At 44.8% G+C, this 12,011-nt stretch overlaps 1 protein-coding gene across 13 annotated transcripts in view; it reads right to left on the reverse strand.

Moving 5' to 3' along the window:
- Positions 1 to 12,011, reverse strand: part of PTPRT (protein tyrosine phosphatase receptor type T) — a 432,144-nt gene that overhangs the window by 83,329 nt on the left and 336,804 nt on the right. For all 13 annotated transcript variants that reach the window (XM_088175102.1, XM_088175100.1, XM_088175101.1 and 10 more), the window contains exon 12: positions 8,674 to 8,947. In XM_088175102.1, the coding sequence (XP_088031228.1) occupies positions 8,674 to 8,947 (274 nt within the window). The remainder of the gene's footprint in view (positions 1 to 8,673; positions 8,948 to 12,011) is intronic.

The raw sequence follows: 12,011 nt of genomic DNA on the forward strand, positions 1-12,011 counted from the left end.
TGAATATTTCAGCTCTCTGATGGATGTGGAGCAGACCAACATTCTGTGCTGCTGCCTGTGCCAAACGAGCTGTTCTAACAACCCTCACCACTGCAGCTCCTCATTGCAGAGCTGGGACAAAACCCAATGCTTTGTGTTCAATCCACCCTGGAGCCTGCAGAGCTGCAGAAACAGGATTTGGATCCGAATGTTGTGTTTGGCTTCACAAACAGCTCAAATTCGGCAGCTTTCTCAGGCCACCTCTGCTGCAAGCACAGCCTTTGTGGAGTCCCCAGCTCCTCAGTGCACAGCCCTTCCTGGCAGGGGCTGCTGCTGCCCAGCCTGTGATTGCCATCCAAACAGGAATGTGCTGCTTGGTTAAAGAGCTGCCTCTGTCAGGCTCCAATCTGCAGCAGGGCTTGCAGAGCCACTTTATGCCGCTACACATCTCAGGTGTAATGAATCCAGCATCAATTACTGTGCTAACAATGCTCCATTAATATGGATGCTGTCTGTGCTCTGGAAATAACAGCCCAGCAAAGCACTGCTGAGCACTTCCCTCCATCCTCAAACCACTGGACAAACCTTGTGGAAATGTGAATTTGCTCTTGGAGAAAATTGCTCCATCTGTGCCAAATCCCCCATGTCTGGAGCAGACACACACAGCCCCACTGTGCCTTTCTCCTCACACCTTTGCTGCACATAGGAAGGGGAAGATTGCAGAATCACAGGAGCAATTCCCTCTGATCTCTTCCTGTTATGCCACACAATCTGGATATAAGCCACCGTGTGTGAAGTCTAAAAACAACAAGATACTCAGGATAAACCCTCCCTCTGACCTTGCCTTCAAACTCCCTTTAGGAATTCCTGGATCCTCAAGGACAAGCCATATCTATTTCCCAGCCACAGATGCTCCAGAGTGGGGCTGTTTGTCCCAGCAAACCAGAGACATCTCTTTGGTTACACCCCTTTGTCCCTCAAAAATCAGCTCCCCTGCACAGGCTGCACCAACACTGGCACTGCAAAGTCACCACAGCAGCACACAGAACTCTGCCTCGTGGGTGTCGAGCTGGAATTGCCAGTTATTCTGGAAATCCAAAGCCTTTGTTGCTGTTTGTGATGTAGGAAGCACGAAAAACACAGCTTTGTTTTCAGAGCTGTCTCTGCACATATTGGTGGAACCAGAAGACAAAGAGATCCTGATGTAGTTTCTGATATGCAGCAAGCTGACCGGGAAAATCAGCAATGAAGAGTAAAATAAAAAATTAAGAGACAAGATTTTTGCAGTCTACAAGTAGGTGGACACTTGCTCACATTTTGTTGAGGAACATTTTCTCGTGTATTTGTCGCTTTCTGCTGGCTTCAGAACGTACCAGAAAGCTGGAGAAATTAGTCAGTGCTGGATAAAGAAGAGCCTAGAGTGATCTCATTTGAACATGTGTGTATTCCTGCCTGAGACCCTCCCACGGGGTGATTTGGGAAGACAGAATTTGTTCTGTTTGCATCTGCAGCTACTGATGGCTGCACTGAGCACAAGCACAGCTCTTAGAAGAGCTGGCACTGCCAAAAGTGAAGGCTAGAGGAACAAGACGTGGACTTCAGAACTTCATTTCAAATTGCATCTTCTGGGAAGGAAAGTGTGAGAGAACCTGCACAGACACCAGGCTCCCAGCTCTCAGGATGCTGAAGTTTAAAGACTTGAATTTAGTCCATATTCTGAATTAGGGTCTGAATTCTGTTGCTTTCCACTCATCACCCCACTGCTCATCTCTTTGGTGCCTCATAAAAATGAGATCCCTTTCAATTTTACTCTGTTTTTCTTTGGTTGATACTGAGAATTGTAAGTTTGCATGAATCTTTTAAAGAAGAAACAGAATAAACAAATACATTCCTCCCCTCCAAAAAAGCAAACACCCCCCCCCCCCAACTCAATCATCCCCCTAAAAACATTACACCTATTTTCCCACAATCATGTTTGTTTTCAGAAAAACACTGCTTTTGCTTCAAGGCGATTTCCTGTACACAGTGAAGATCACAGAATGTTAATGGGCTGGAATGTACCTTAAAGTGCCATAGGCAGGGACAATGCTTTTATTTTTCTTTTTTTTTCCTAAGCTGCATTTCCCATCTTTCAATTTGTACACTCTACTTCTTGTCCTATCAATGAAAGGTGCTTCTCTCTAGCCAACAGCAAAGCAGGAATAAACAGTGTAGGTAATTATCAAGGATCCATCTAAATTGCTTAAAGCAGTGGCAAGAAAAATAATTAAATAAAGAGATAATAATAGAAGTTTTAGAATAAAACCCCAACACAGTCTCTGTGTTGTTTCTGAACATTCTTTCAAATGCTGTGATACTTAATTCCCATTTTATGGTATCACAGAAGTTTTACAAGGCCTTACATATCTACAACAATCTTAATGATAAACAGAGAGCCAACATATTCTGCATATCTGTTTCATGTTATGGGCTAAACTCAGAGGAGTAACTTAAATTAAGATGACACTACTGCTTCAACTCTGCATCACTGCCAGGCTAAGACAGATGTTTTACAGCCAAACAGTAATGGAGCAATGTAGGCACATTTTCACTGAGATCCTGGAATAGGAGAACACTTCATGACTACATCCTGCAGCTCTTCATCCAACCCTCACTTTCCAACATGCTCCATATCCTGAAATCCTGCAGAATAAGCCCATCCACATCTAACCCAACATATTGATGGAAATTTGTTTTCTGGAACTTACTTACCTACGAATAAAAACAGATGATGGTGCACCCTTCACTCCAGGCTGCAGCCTGGCTCTGTTTTTAAGTCCCCACACCATGGACACATATGAGCTCTGTGTTTTAGGGTGCTGGCAGCCTGTGCTGGAGGGGGACCTGCACCTGCCATCAGCACGAGCTGAGGACCCTCTGGACAGAGTCCTGTGCTGAGGAGCTGGGCAAGCCCTCTGTGCCCACACTGTGTGGGACACATATTGAGAAAGCAAGAAAATAACAGCATGAAAAATATTCCAGGCTGGAGCTTTTCAGCTCTGTTCCCAGCCCATGAGCTGGTCCAGCTCAAGCTAAGGAGAATTTCTCCCAGGTGATAATTTGGTCAAAATAAAAAGGAATTAATAACAAAGATAGAAGCCCTGTTGTGGTGTGTGCCCAGGCCCTGGCCATGGGGTGTCTTCTCTCTGAACCAATCACCTTTTCTCTACTCTGGGAGTTGCAGCCATGCTATAAAAACAAGAGTGTTTCTGAATAAACTTGGCTCTTTCTTCCTGTCATGACAGACGACCATGGAGCTGTGCATCTTATTTCTGCCGCACTTAAAGGGTTAAAACCCCTTTCCACGGCTACACACAGCTCCTGCCACAGCCTGCAAACTGCACACCTGCAACGAGCCTGCTTTAGCACCCCCCTGAATTTCCAGGGCTTTTTAAAACATTCTTTTAATACAGCTTTATTCTTTCATTTTAGAAGCAAAGGAGCTGCTGCTATCTACTAATTACTGAGGTTCCTAAATGCACATTTCACTCAAGTGAAATGGATGATAATAAGACAAGTTCTGCCTCTATCTCTTCAGTGTTTGGATGGGAATAATTTTCTGCAGAAAAGGGCTACGAGGGCAGCAGGACATATGTTTATGTGACAGCTGTGTCTTCACAACTTAAAAAGCCACATGATCTTTTTTTTCCCCCTTTTCTTTGAAACTGACAGCTTGCTGTTTACAGACTATGAACAACAATGAAAGCAGCAAAGCTTTTTCATCCATCTGTTTTCACACCCACCATTTTCCCTTCCCTTTAATATGATTATGACTCTGCAGCAGTCAGACAGAGCTTGCCTTGCCTGAAGAGCCACCTGCCAGCACCAGCAGGACCTGCTGTCCCCAGATGTGCCATTGGGGCAGCCCCACAACAGGCAGAGGCTTCAGGCAGCTCAAGCTGGGAACAGGCAATTTTATTTGGTGCAGGGACCAGAAAAGGAATCACCACTCTCTCCTCGGCCTCAGTTCCAGCTTTGGTTCCCCACATCCCAGAGCTGAGCATGGAACTTGTTGGCAACACACAGTAGAAACCAATGGGTTTGTCCAATCTTAAGGAATTATTTTTTTGGTCCTCAACAAATTTTGCCCAACTTTAGGAGAGCTCTAAATTGTGTGTTTATTTTCGATCTCACTGCAGCCAGTGGTTTGCAGTCTTAAAATATGTCTGTGCAGGGTCAATAGACTCCCCTATAATTTTTATTGCCAGCTTCAGGAAATTGCTATTTCCTTCCAGAGACTGAGCCAAACCTAATATTGCTATTCCAATTATCAGTGTTTTTTTTAGTATCTGTGTCATTTGGAGAAGGGAGGTTTAACAAAGTGGTTAGGGCTTTTATAATTTACAATAGGAAGTTATTTCAATGATCTGTAGTTGATGATTGGATACCCACTCCTCTCAAAAATGAGACAGGATGGAGGATGATTTTATTTATTATGCAGAAAACACTCAGGTCCACATCCTCTGGTCAACCAAATGTGGAAACAGGGTTGTACAAAGAGTGAAGTGTTCCCACAGCTGCTTTATTTCTGTGCCAGCACCTCCAAGATAAGATTAAGAAGAAGTGAATATAAGTGGGTAAACTGTACACCCAAAATCCTCCTGAACACAGAGCTCCCCAAAACTGGTCAGCAGCTCACAGGAGTGATGCAGGCAGCCCTGGTGCCATCTCATCTTTCAGAGCATGGCTCGTGCTGAACTCAAACACCTCCTTGTTTTTTTCATGGCCATCTCCACAGGGATGAATGGCATCTCTGCTGGCAGCTCTATCCATACCTCCAAATTGTCCCAGAAGAATAATGCTGTGTGCTGTGAGCAGACCTGTCAGCATCAAGAAATCCAGCCTCAAGTCCCCTGATAATAATGAGCTGCCCGATTGTGCATGTAGTACAAGTCATTAGAGAGGAAAAAAATCGATAGGAATTTCGGTAGAGTCTATCATTCCCTCAAAAAAAAATAATATTCTCATTGATTCCTGCAGTGCTACTTTTCACAATTCTGGGTTGAAGACATCAGTCACCTGTTGGACCACCAGGCTGGCAGAGCAGCTGGCAGCATCCCCCCATCCCTCCCAGCTGTGTTACACAGGCTCCTGCTCATCTCCCATTTCAAGGAAAAATGGCCAAGAGTTATTGATTGCAACTGTGCTGTTACAGATTTCATTTTAACTCAACGAGGTAAAATGCTGCTCCAGAAAGGATTTTTTTAAAGGAGTCTGGTTTCTGAGCTGCTCAAAAATTCAGGCAGGTTTCACACAGCAGACAAGAATTCTCCCCATTGGAGCGTGGTGCTGGATCAGCAACCAGAGACCTGCAGTGAGCCAGATAAAGACCTGGGGACAATCAAACCTGCAGCATCTCCCTTTGATTACTGAGCCAGTGCAAGGATAAGGGAGGATAAGGAGTAACACAGGGCTGTCAAGCTGGCCTCACCTTCCAGAGGGAAAAGTACTGGCAGGGCTGGAGTTTTAAAGGGGCTGAGCTCAGGGAGGGTTTTCAGACAAGCCAATCTTCATGCTCTGTCAGGCAGCCATCTGTAGCAGGTGGCACCAGGACAAGCAGCAAACAGCAGATCCCTACCTGGATGGCTGTGACAGTGTCTGGAGATCCTGCCAGAGCAGAGCCAAGCCAAATGTCCCCTCTGCTTCTGTGCCACCTCTTGTGCTGACTCCTTCTATCAACTAAACAATAACTAATGGTGCTTCTCACTCCCACAGCCACAAAGGCTGGAGTTTCTGTGTCCCCTTTCCCTTTCTCCCCTCTCTCACTTGAAACTCTGCCACATTTCACCTCAGCATTTGGCTGTCAGCAGTGCCTAGGAGGGAAGTTCACACGATTTGGAAAACCTTTTGTATAACAAAGCTGCAAACCACTCAGTCTCCCCATGCTGTGCTCAGACTCCTGTCTGCAGGCAGCACCTGGTGACCAAACTGCACCCAGGAGCTCAGGAGAGGGACCCAGCCAGCGACAGCTTCTTCATTCCGACTCTCAGACAAGCACCACAGTGCACAAGAGAAGGCAGAAGAGCTCCTGATCTGCTTCTGCAGCAATTTGCCACACTTGTTTTGCATCCAGCTGTTAATTATGTTCCTTTCAGTGTAACAATCAGAGCTAATGGCTGCAGAGCAGACGGGAACACCAAATGAGCACAACCCTCCACGTACAGAGGAGCTCAAACAATGCAGGATTCCTACAACACTACTAACCTCCTCCTAATCAAGCTTTTTGACCAAATCCAGGCTGTTTCTTCAAATTAAGCTCTACCCAGAACCCCTCTGTTTCCAAAGGAAGATGTTCTGGTTCACTGCATGAAGGCTTCTCATTGCAGCTTCCAGGTGGGGAAAGAAATTTCATCGTTCCACAACTGTCAGTGATTAATGAAACTATAGAATATCCTAATTAAAAAATGAGTGGCAATGTTCTGTTAATTTTTTTCATGTGTAAGGGAACATAGGGCTCTACTTTAACTGTGCTAAATTGTTATTGTTGCAGGTTTTTTGCAGATGTGCTCTATCAAAAATCATGGAATGGTTTTGGTTGGAAGTTACCTTAAAGACCATCTAGTTCCAATGCCCTGCAATGGGCAGGGATACCTTCCACTATCCCAGGTTGCTCTAAATCCCATCCATCCTGGCCTTGGACACTTCCAGGCATGGAAATGCTATGTTTCAGCCATAGTTATTTGTAGGATTTTCCAAGACCGGTCAAAGCTGTTCAGGTTACAGACAAGTGAAAACCCAGAACTCTTAAATACAAATGATACCTGCAAATAATTCTGGGAATGGAACAAAAACATACAATTTACAGCTGCAAAAGAGTGAATGCAAATTGACCCTAGTATTTGAAATGTGGGGTTTAATGACTTTACCAAGAAACAGAAGAAATCAGAACAGAAGCTACTCCTCTGAAGATCCCTATTCCACTCTTGGGTATTTCCTCTATACTTTTACCTACAGCACTACACTTTGAGGATATATAAAGCATTTCCTGTAGAAATATGAATTATTACCACAGGAGGAAATTGCTTTCTCAAATAGAAATTTACTGTGTCTGGCTGGACACTTCTTATCCTGTTATGAACTGTGCACTGTTGCATTAAGACTTTTGGATAAACCCATGTTTAAAAAGCCCTTTACAATCTTGTTCCTGTTAGGACAGCCCAAGCAAGTCATCCTTTTTTTGACATCCTTTTAACACCTGGAATGTAGGGTGATGTGCAGGAAAAGCAGGAACACCAGTGCTGCCTGATTCCAGAACACTAAGGGAAGCCTACACTTCCATCCACACAACCCTTTTAGATGATATTATATTGTACTTCAGCAAATAAAAGTTCCTTCTTCCCTGGGGATCCATTCACTAGCAATTAACTATCACACATGGGGGAACTAACTAGAAACAGAGAGACATATACATATATTCACATTTTCTTTTATGAAGGCAAATCCAAAACTGAATTAATTGAGCAGTGCTGGAAGGAAACTGTATTGGCTAGAAAGGAAATCAAGGTGAAAACCAGCACAGTGTTGAAGAGATTTTGTACTTGTCAGCCACACAGCTGAAGCTCTGCAGGAAAGTGGTGATAAATGAAGGGTGTAAAGCACTGAGATGTGTCGTGAACACTCATTGGCACTGCCAGCCTGTGAAACCATCCCAGTGCTCTGCAATGTGCAGCTGCATTTCAGGTATAAAAGCCACTAAAGCCTGCACCGTTCACCTTTGACTGATTTTTGTAATTTTTCTGTCTCAGGGGTGATATCGTAGAGAATTTATCTATGTTAAAATTAAATTCCTGAAAGCACTGGCAAACATGCTAATAATAGCAGGCTCTGCTACCCAAATTTGTGATGCCTTGTTAATGCTCTAAGCCTCTTCAGGAGGCCAGAGTGGCAAATTCTCCTGTGCTATAGAAAACAGCTGGGGAACCAAAGGGGAGGAGGATGATCCACTGAAACAGGAGAGGTAAAAGGTCACAGGCTATCCTCAACTGGAAGGGAAGAGGGAAGAGAGGCCTCCTGTTTTTCTGTGGTGGGATGGGGTGTGTTGTGGCATTGTGTGTGTCACTTGAGTCTGAGAATGGAGCAGGCTACAATTCCTGTGCAGTCTGCATTTTAAACCCAGTATCACAGAGTAAAGATATATAAAAATATAGCACTGCAGAGGGGTAGGACAGACATGCAGACAGTGGCTGACTTCCTCAAGCTGAAACTCCCATCCACAGGTGCTGCACTATGATATGGCCAAGTGCAAGCTCCAAGGTAATCCAAATTCATAACATCTCCTCCAAAATCACAAGCACTGTGAACTATCAAGATACTGCAATTATGGCTTTTAAAAGCACAATAGCCCCTACTCTGAGATTCATGCTTATGAAAAGATTAAAAAAAAGTATCTAAGTTCTAAGCAGCTCATTTAGTAAATCACATGGCAACATGTGCCTTTACAGAATCAGGGTCCTCAGCAGATTTCTCATTGGATCTGAGCATCAGAGAGAGATTTGAGTGAAGGACAAGTAATGGCATGCTTGATTTTCATCAGATTTCTGTAAGAGGGTAATAAGAAGAAGTTAAACCAGCATCCAATCGAGAAGGAAGGAGAATGATGAGGACAGAGAGGGGCAGTCACACCTAGAGATGCAGTTGATTTTTCCCTGCACTTACTCCATTGGCCTTGCTAAGAGCCTGGAAGTATATGCTGTAGCTTTTCAGGGGGGAAAGAGGAGCATTCCAGTAGCCATTGTAGGTCTTGTTGTCGCCCACGGTGAAGGGCTGTGTGACAGGAAGGTTGATGGGCTTCAGCTCGGCTGCAAAGTAGTGTGGGGAGTCCAGACTGGAGGCATTCTTGTAGCTCACTGGCACTGAGAAGCACTCGATGATGTCTGCAGCTCTCCGGGCTTTCTGCAGCTTCTCCTCCTTGACAACAAGCTGGTAGACACTGGGAGAGAGAGAGAAAGGTGAGATTAGAGACCCCAGAGCCTTGAACGCCAGGAATGTGTCCAGCAATAAAAGGACAAGGGTAGAGCAGAGTCAGGAACTCGCAGCTGAGGGGTCCCAGCAAACACAGCTCCTGGCACACCAGCAGCAGGGACAGTGGCCACTGAAAGCCACTGTGGGGGCAAGATGCTGGCCATGTGATTTGGTTTAATTGAGTAAATCAGGATAAACTTTGGTGAAAGAGTAGATTTCAATCATGTCACTCTGAGTAACTAATACAATATCCAGTCTAGAATGAATTTTTATTGTGCTGAATGTTGGCAAGCAGATGTTTTCTCCTTCAGCCACCAAAGGGAAACATGAATTGTTTGTTTGGGCCAAACAGTGGCTGCAGAGGAAGAGAGCATGAGCAGGTGGCAATGGTGTCAGGTGCCTTTGGACACAGTTTCAAGGTGCAAAAAGCTGTCTAGGCCAAAAATAATCTTGAACATAACTTTTTTTTGGCCCTCCCTCGTATCTTGTTGTCCACATAATGACCTGGTGAAGCCCTGGCACAGGGTGCCCAGAGCAGCTGGGGCTGCCCCTGGATCCCTGGCAGTGTCCAAGGCCAGGTAGGACAGGGCTTGGAGCATCCTGGGATAGTGGAAGGTGTCCCTGCCCATAGCAGGGGGTTGAAACTAGATGGGCTTTAAGTTTCCCGACAACCCAAACCATTCTGGTATTCTCTGACCTCTTTTTGGGATATCCTGCAATGCAGAATTCTCTAATTCCCAATGGCAAGTCTCCTTCTACCTCCCATCCCTCGTGGACTGTTTATGTACAGAGCAGGTGGCTTTATAGCTCTCTCAATCCACTTTTGTTTCAAGAAACAGCAACAACTCCTCATATTCTCACTGACTCTATGAAATGGTAATCCTTTTGGATTCCTGCTAAGCTTTTGGCCATTATGATATATAATAGCAATCTTGTTATTTCTAGCTTACTATTCCAGGCTCAGAGCCTGTAAGGCATTCAAATGCACTCTGCTTTTTTTCCTTTCCTCCTCAGGCAGCTAACAAAGCCCTGGGGTTTGATGCTGCTATAGCCCAGGCAGGTTTTACTGTCTGTTTAACACCACTCACACACTTGACAAAGAGAGATAGGGCTGCAGTCATTTCACTTGTGTCAGGCTATTCAGATGTGCTGCCCTCACCTGTCTGTGTCAGGCTGGGCCTTTGTTCACCAAGACAGGGGAGATCGATTAAGAGATTGGGACCAGCCCGAAGTGTATCATTGTCCTGGCTTTCACAGGCTCATTGCTGCAGAAAGATTGGTCTGGGAAATTTCTAGCATAACAATAGCTCATCAATGCTCCTGTGAGAAGTGGAGTTCTGGCTCCTCCAGCACGAAGGAGTGAAAGAAATCCCAGCTCCTGCTTTTAATTCCCAGCTCCTGCTTTGAATTCCCAGCTCCTGGGGCCCGTGGGGATCTGGCTCATGCTCTGCTGACTGCAGGGCAGGCAGGAAAGCACTTGGAAACCATTTGGCTCCCACTGCTAGACACAATCCCGGCTAATCTGTACAAGCACGAGCAATTTATGAATTACTCAATACCAAAGCTGTCCTTACACTGGCATTTGCTAATGTAGCAGGAGCATCAGCTGCATGGACTGCCGCCTTTAATGATGTCCCATCAGCATTTTGGAAAGCTGTCCTCCTCCTCCAGTTCATCAGAGCCTTTAATAAAATATTTTAGACCTTCTCTGATATTTATTTTACCATTTTAAAAGGACAAAAACAGGTTTCCAAGCAACACTTTAAGTGTTATAAATGAGGATGCAATGGGAGCTGCAAGCTTGTTCAATACAAACCCTGTCCTCAGCTCAGCAATGGCAACTCCTACTGGATTGGTTTGGCCACTGTTTACTGAGAGTGTACATTCTTATTCTGACCCTTCTCTCTGGCAATAATAATCTACACCACCGGGAAAGTTTGTCATTTTGTTTGTCAGCCATGTGCAAAATTGTAGCTGATAATTTCACAGACATTTGCCAGACGATTTCTAACCTAAAAACATTTGGTTTCTGTTTCATCCAATCCTAAATATTTGCATTTTCTGGTCACAGAAAATGTTTCCCTTATGTATATACACAAATATATATGTATAGAGATATATTAATCTGCTTTCAGCCTACACAGAGGCCAAGAACTCCCTCCTCCTCTCTCCCCAGACCTAAGGGTGACACTCATTCTCTGGGTTATCCCACTTGCAAGCCATGAATTCCTGCACTGTCTGTCTTTGGAGAAGGGGAAGCTCCCAGGGACATGAACTGCCAGGTAACTGAACTCTTCCCAAATCATTAGAGCACTACAGACACTTTTTATCACGAGCAAGGGTTTTGATGCATACAGAACCCAGTCACAGATACTTTTTAAACTGAACCCACTCACAGATACTCTTTTGCCTCTAATCTTTCACATTTTCTCTTCCCCACTTAGCTGTTAAGATACTTCTTCCCTTCACAGGGATAACTCACTCTTGTAGTGGCCTGAAATTTTACTTTTAATGTTTATTCTTTTGAAATGAATCAAGGTTCCTCTGGAAGCACAAGGGTGTGTTCACGAACATTCAGCTGGGGCGCAGCAATTGTCCCTCTGTGTTCAAGTTAAAATCCCGTTCATCTCCTGCTCAATTACTGCCTCCTTTTCCCTGGAGCAGGCATTGAGCTAGCACTGCTGTCACTGCTCCCTCCGGTGACACCTGGGGTGGGGACTGACTGCTCTCATGGCATTTTTCTGCCTGGTGCCCCAGCTCACAGCACCCTCAGCTTTGCTTTGACTGCTTGGCTTGGGTGCAGCATCCTCCAGCCTTGCTATTCCCTGAGCCTGGTCAAGAGCATCTCTGAGTTCAAAGCTTACTTTGGGCTGAAGATTATGACTCAGAGCTCTGGTTCCCTTATCAAATGATTCATCTGGGTCTCACTTTCTGTTTCAATCCCAGTATTTTGATCCCCAGAAGGGCAGGATTCCCAGTTCAGCCCAGCAAGAACACAGAATAGTACAGATTTTTTTTTTCCTGTAATTTTT

Source organism: Sturnus vulgaris, chromosome 17, assembly GCF_052056855.1.
Source record: "Sturnus vulgaris isolate bStuVul1 chromosome 17, bStuVul1.hap1, whole genome shotgun sequence".
Lineage (NCBI taxonomy): Eukaryota > Metazoa > Chordata > Aves > Passeriformes > Sturnidae > Sturnus > Sturnus vulgaris.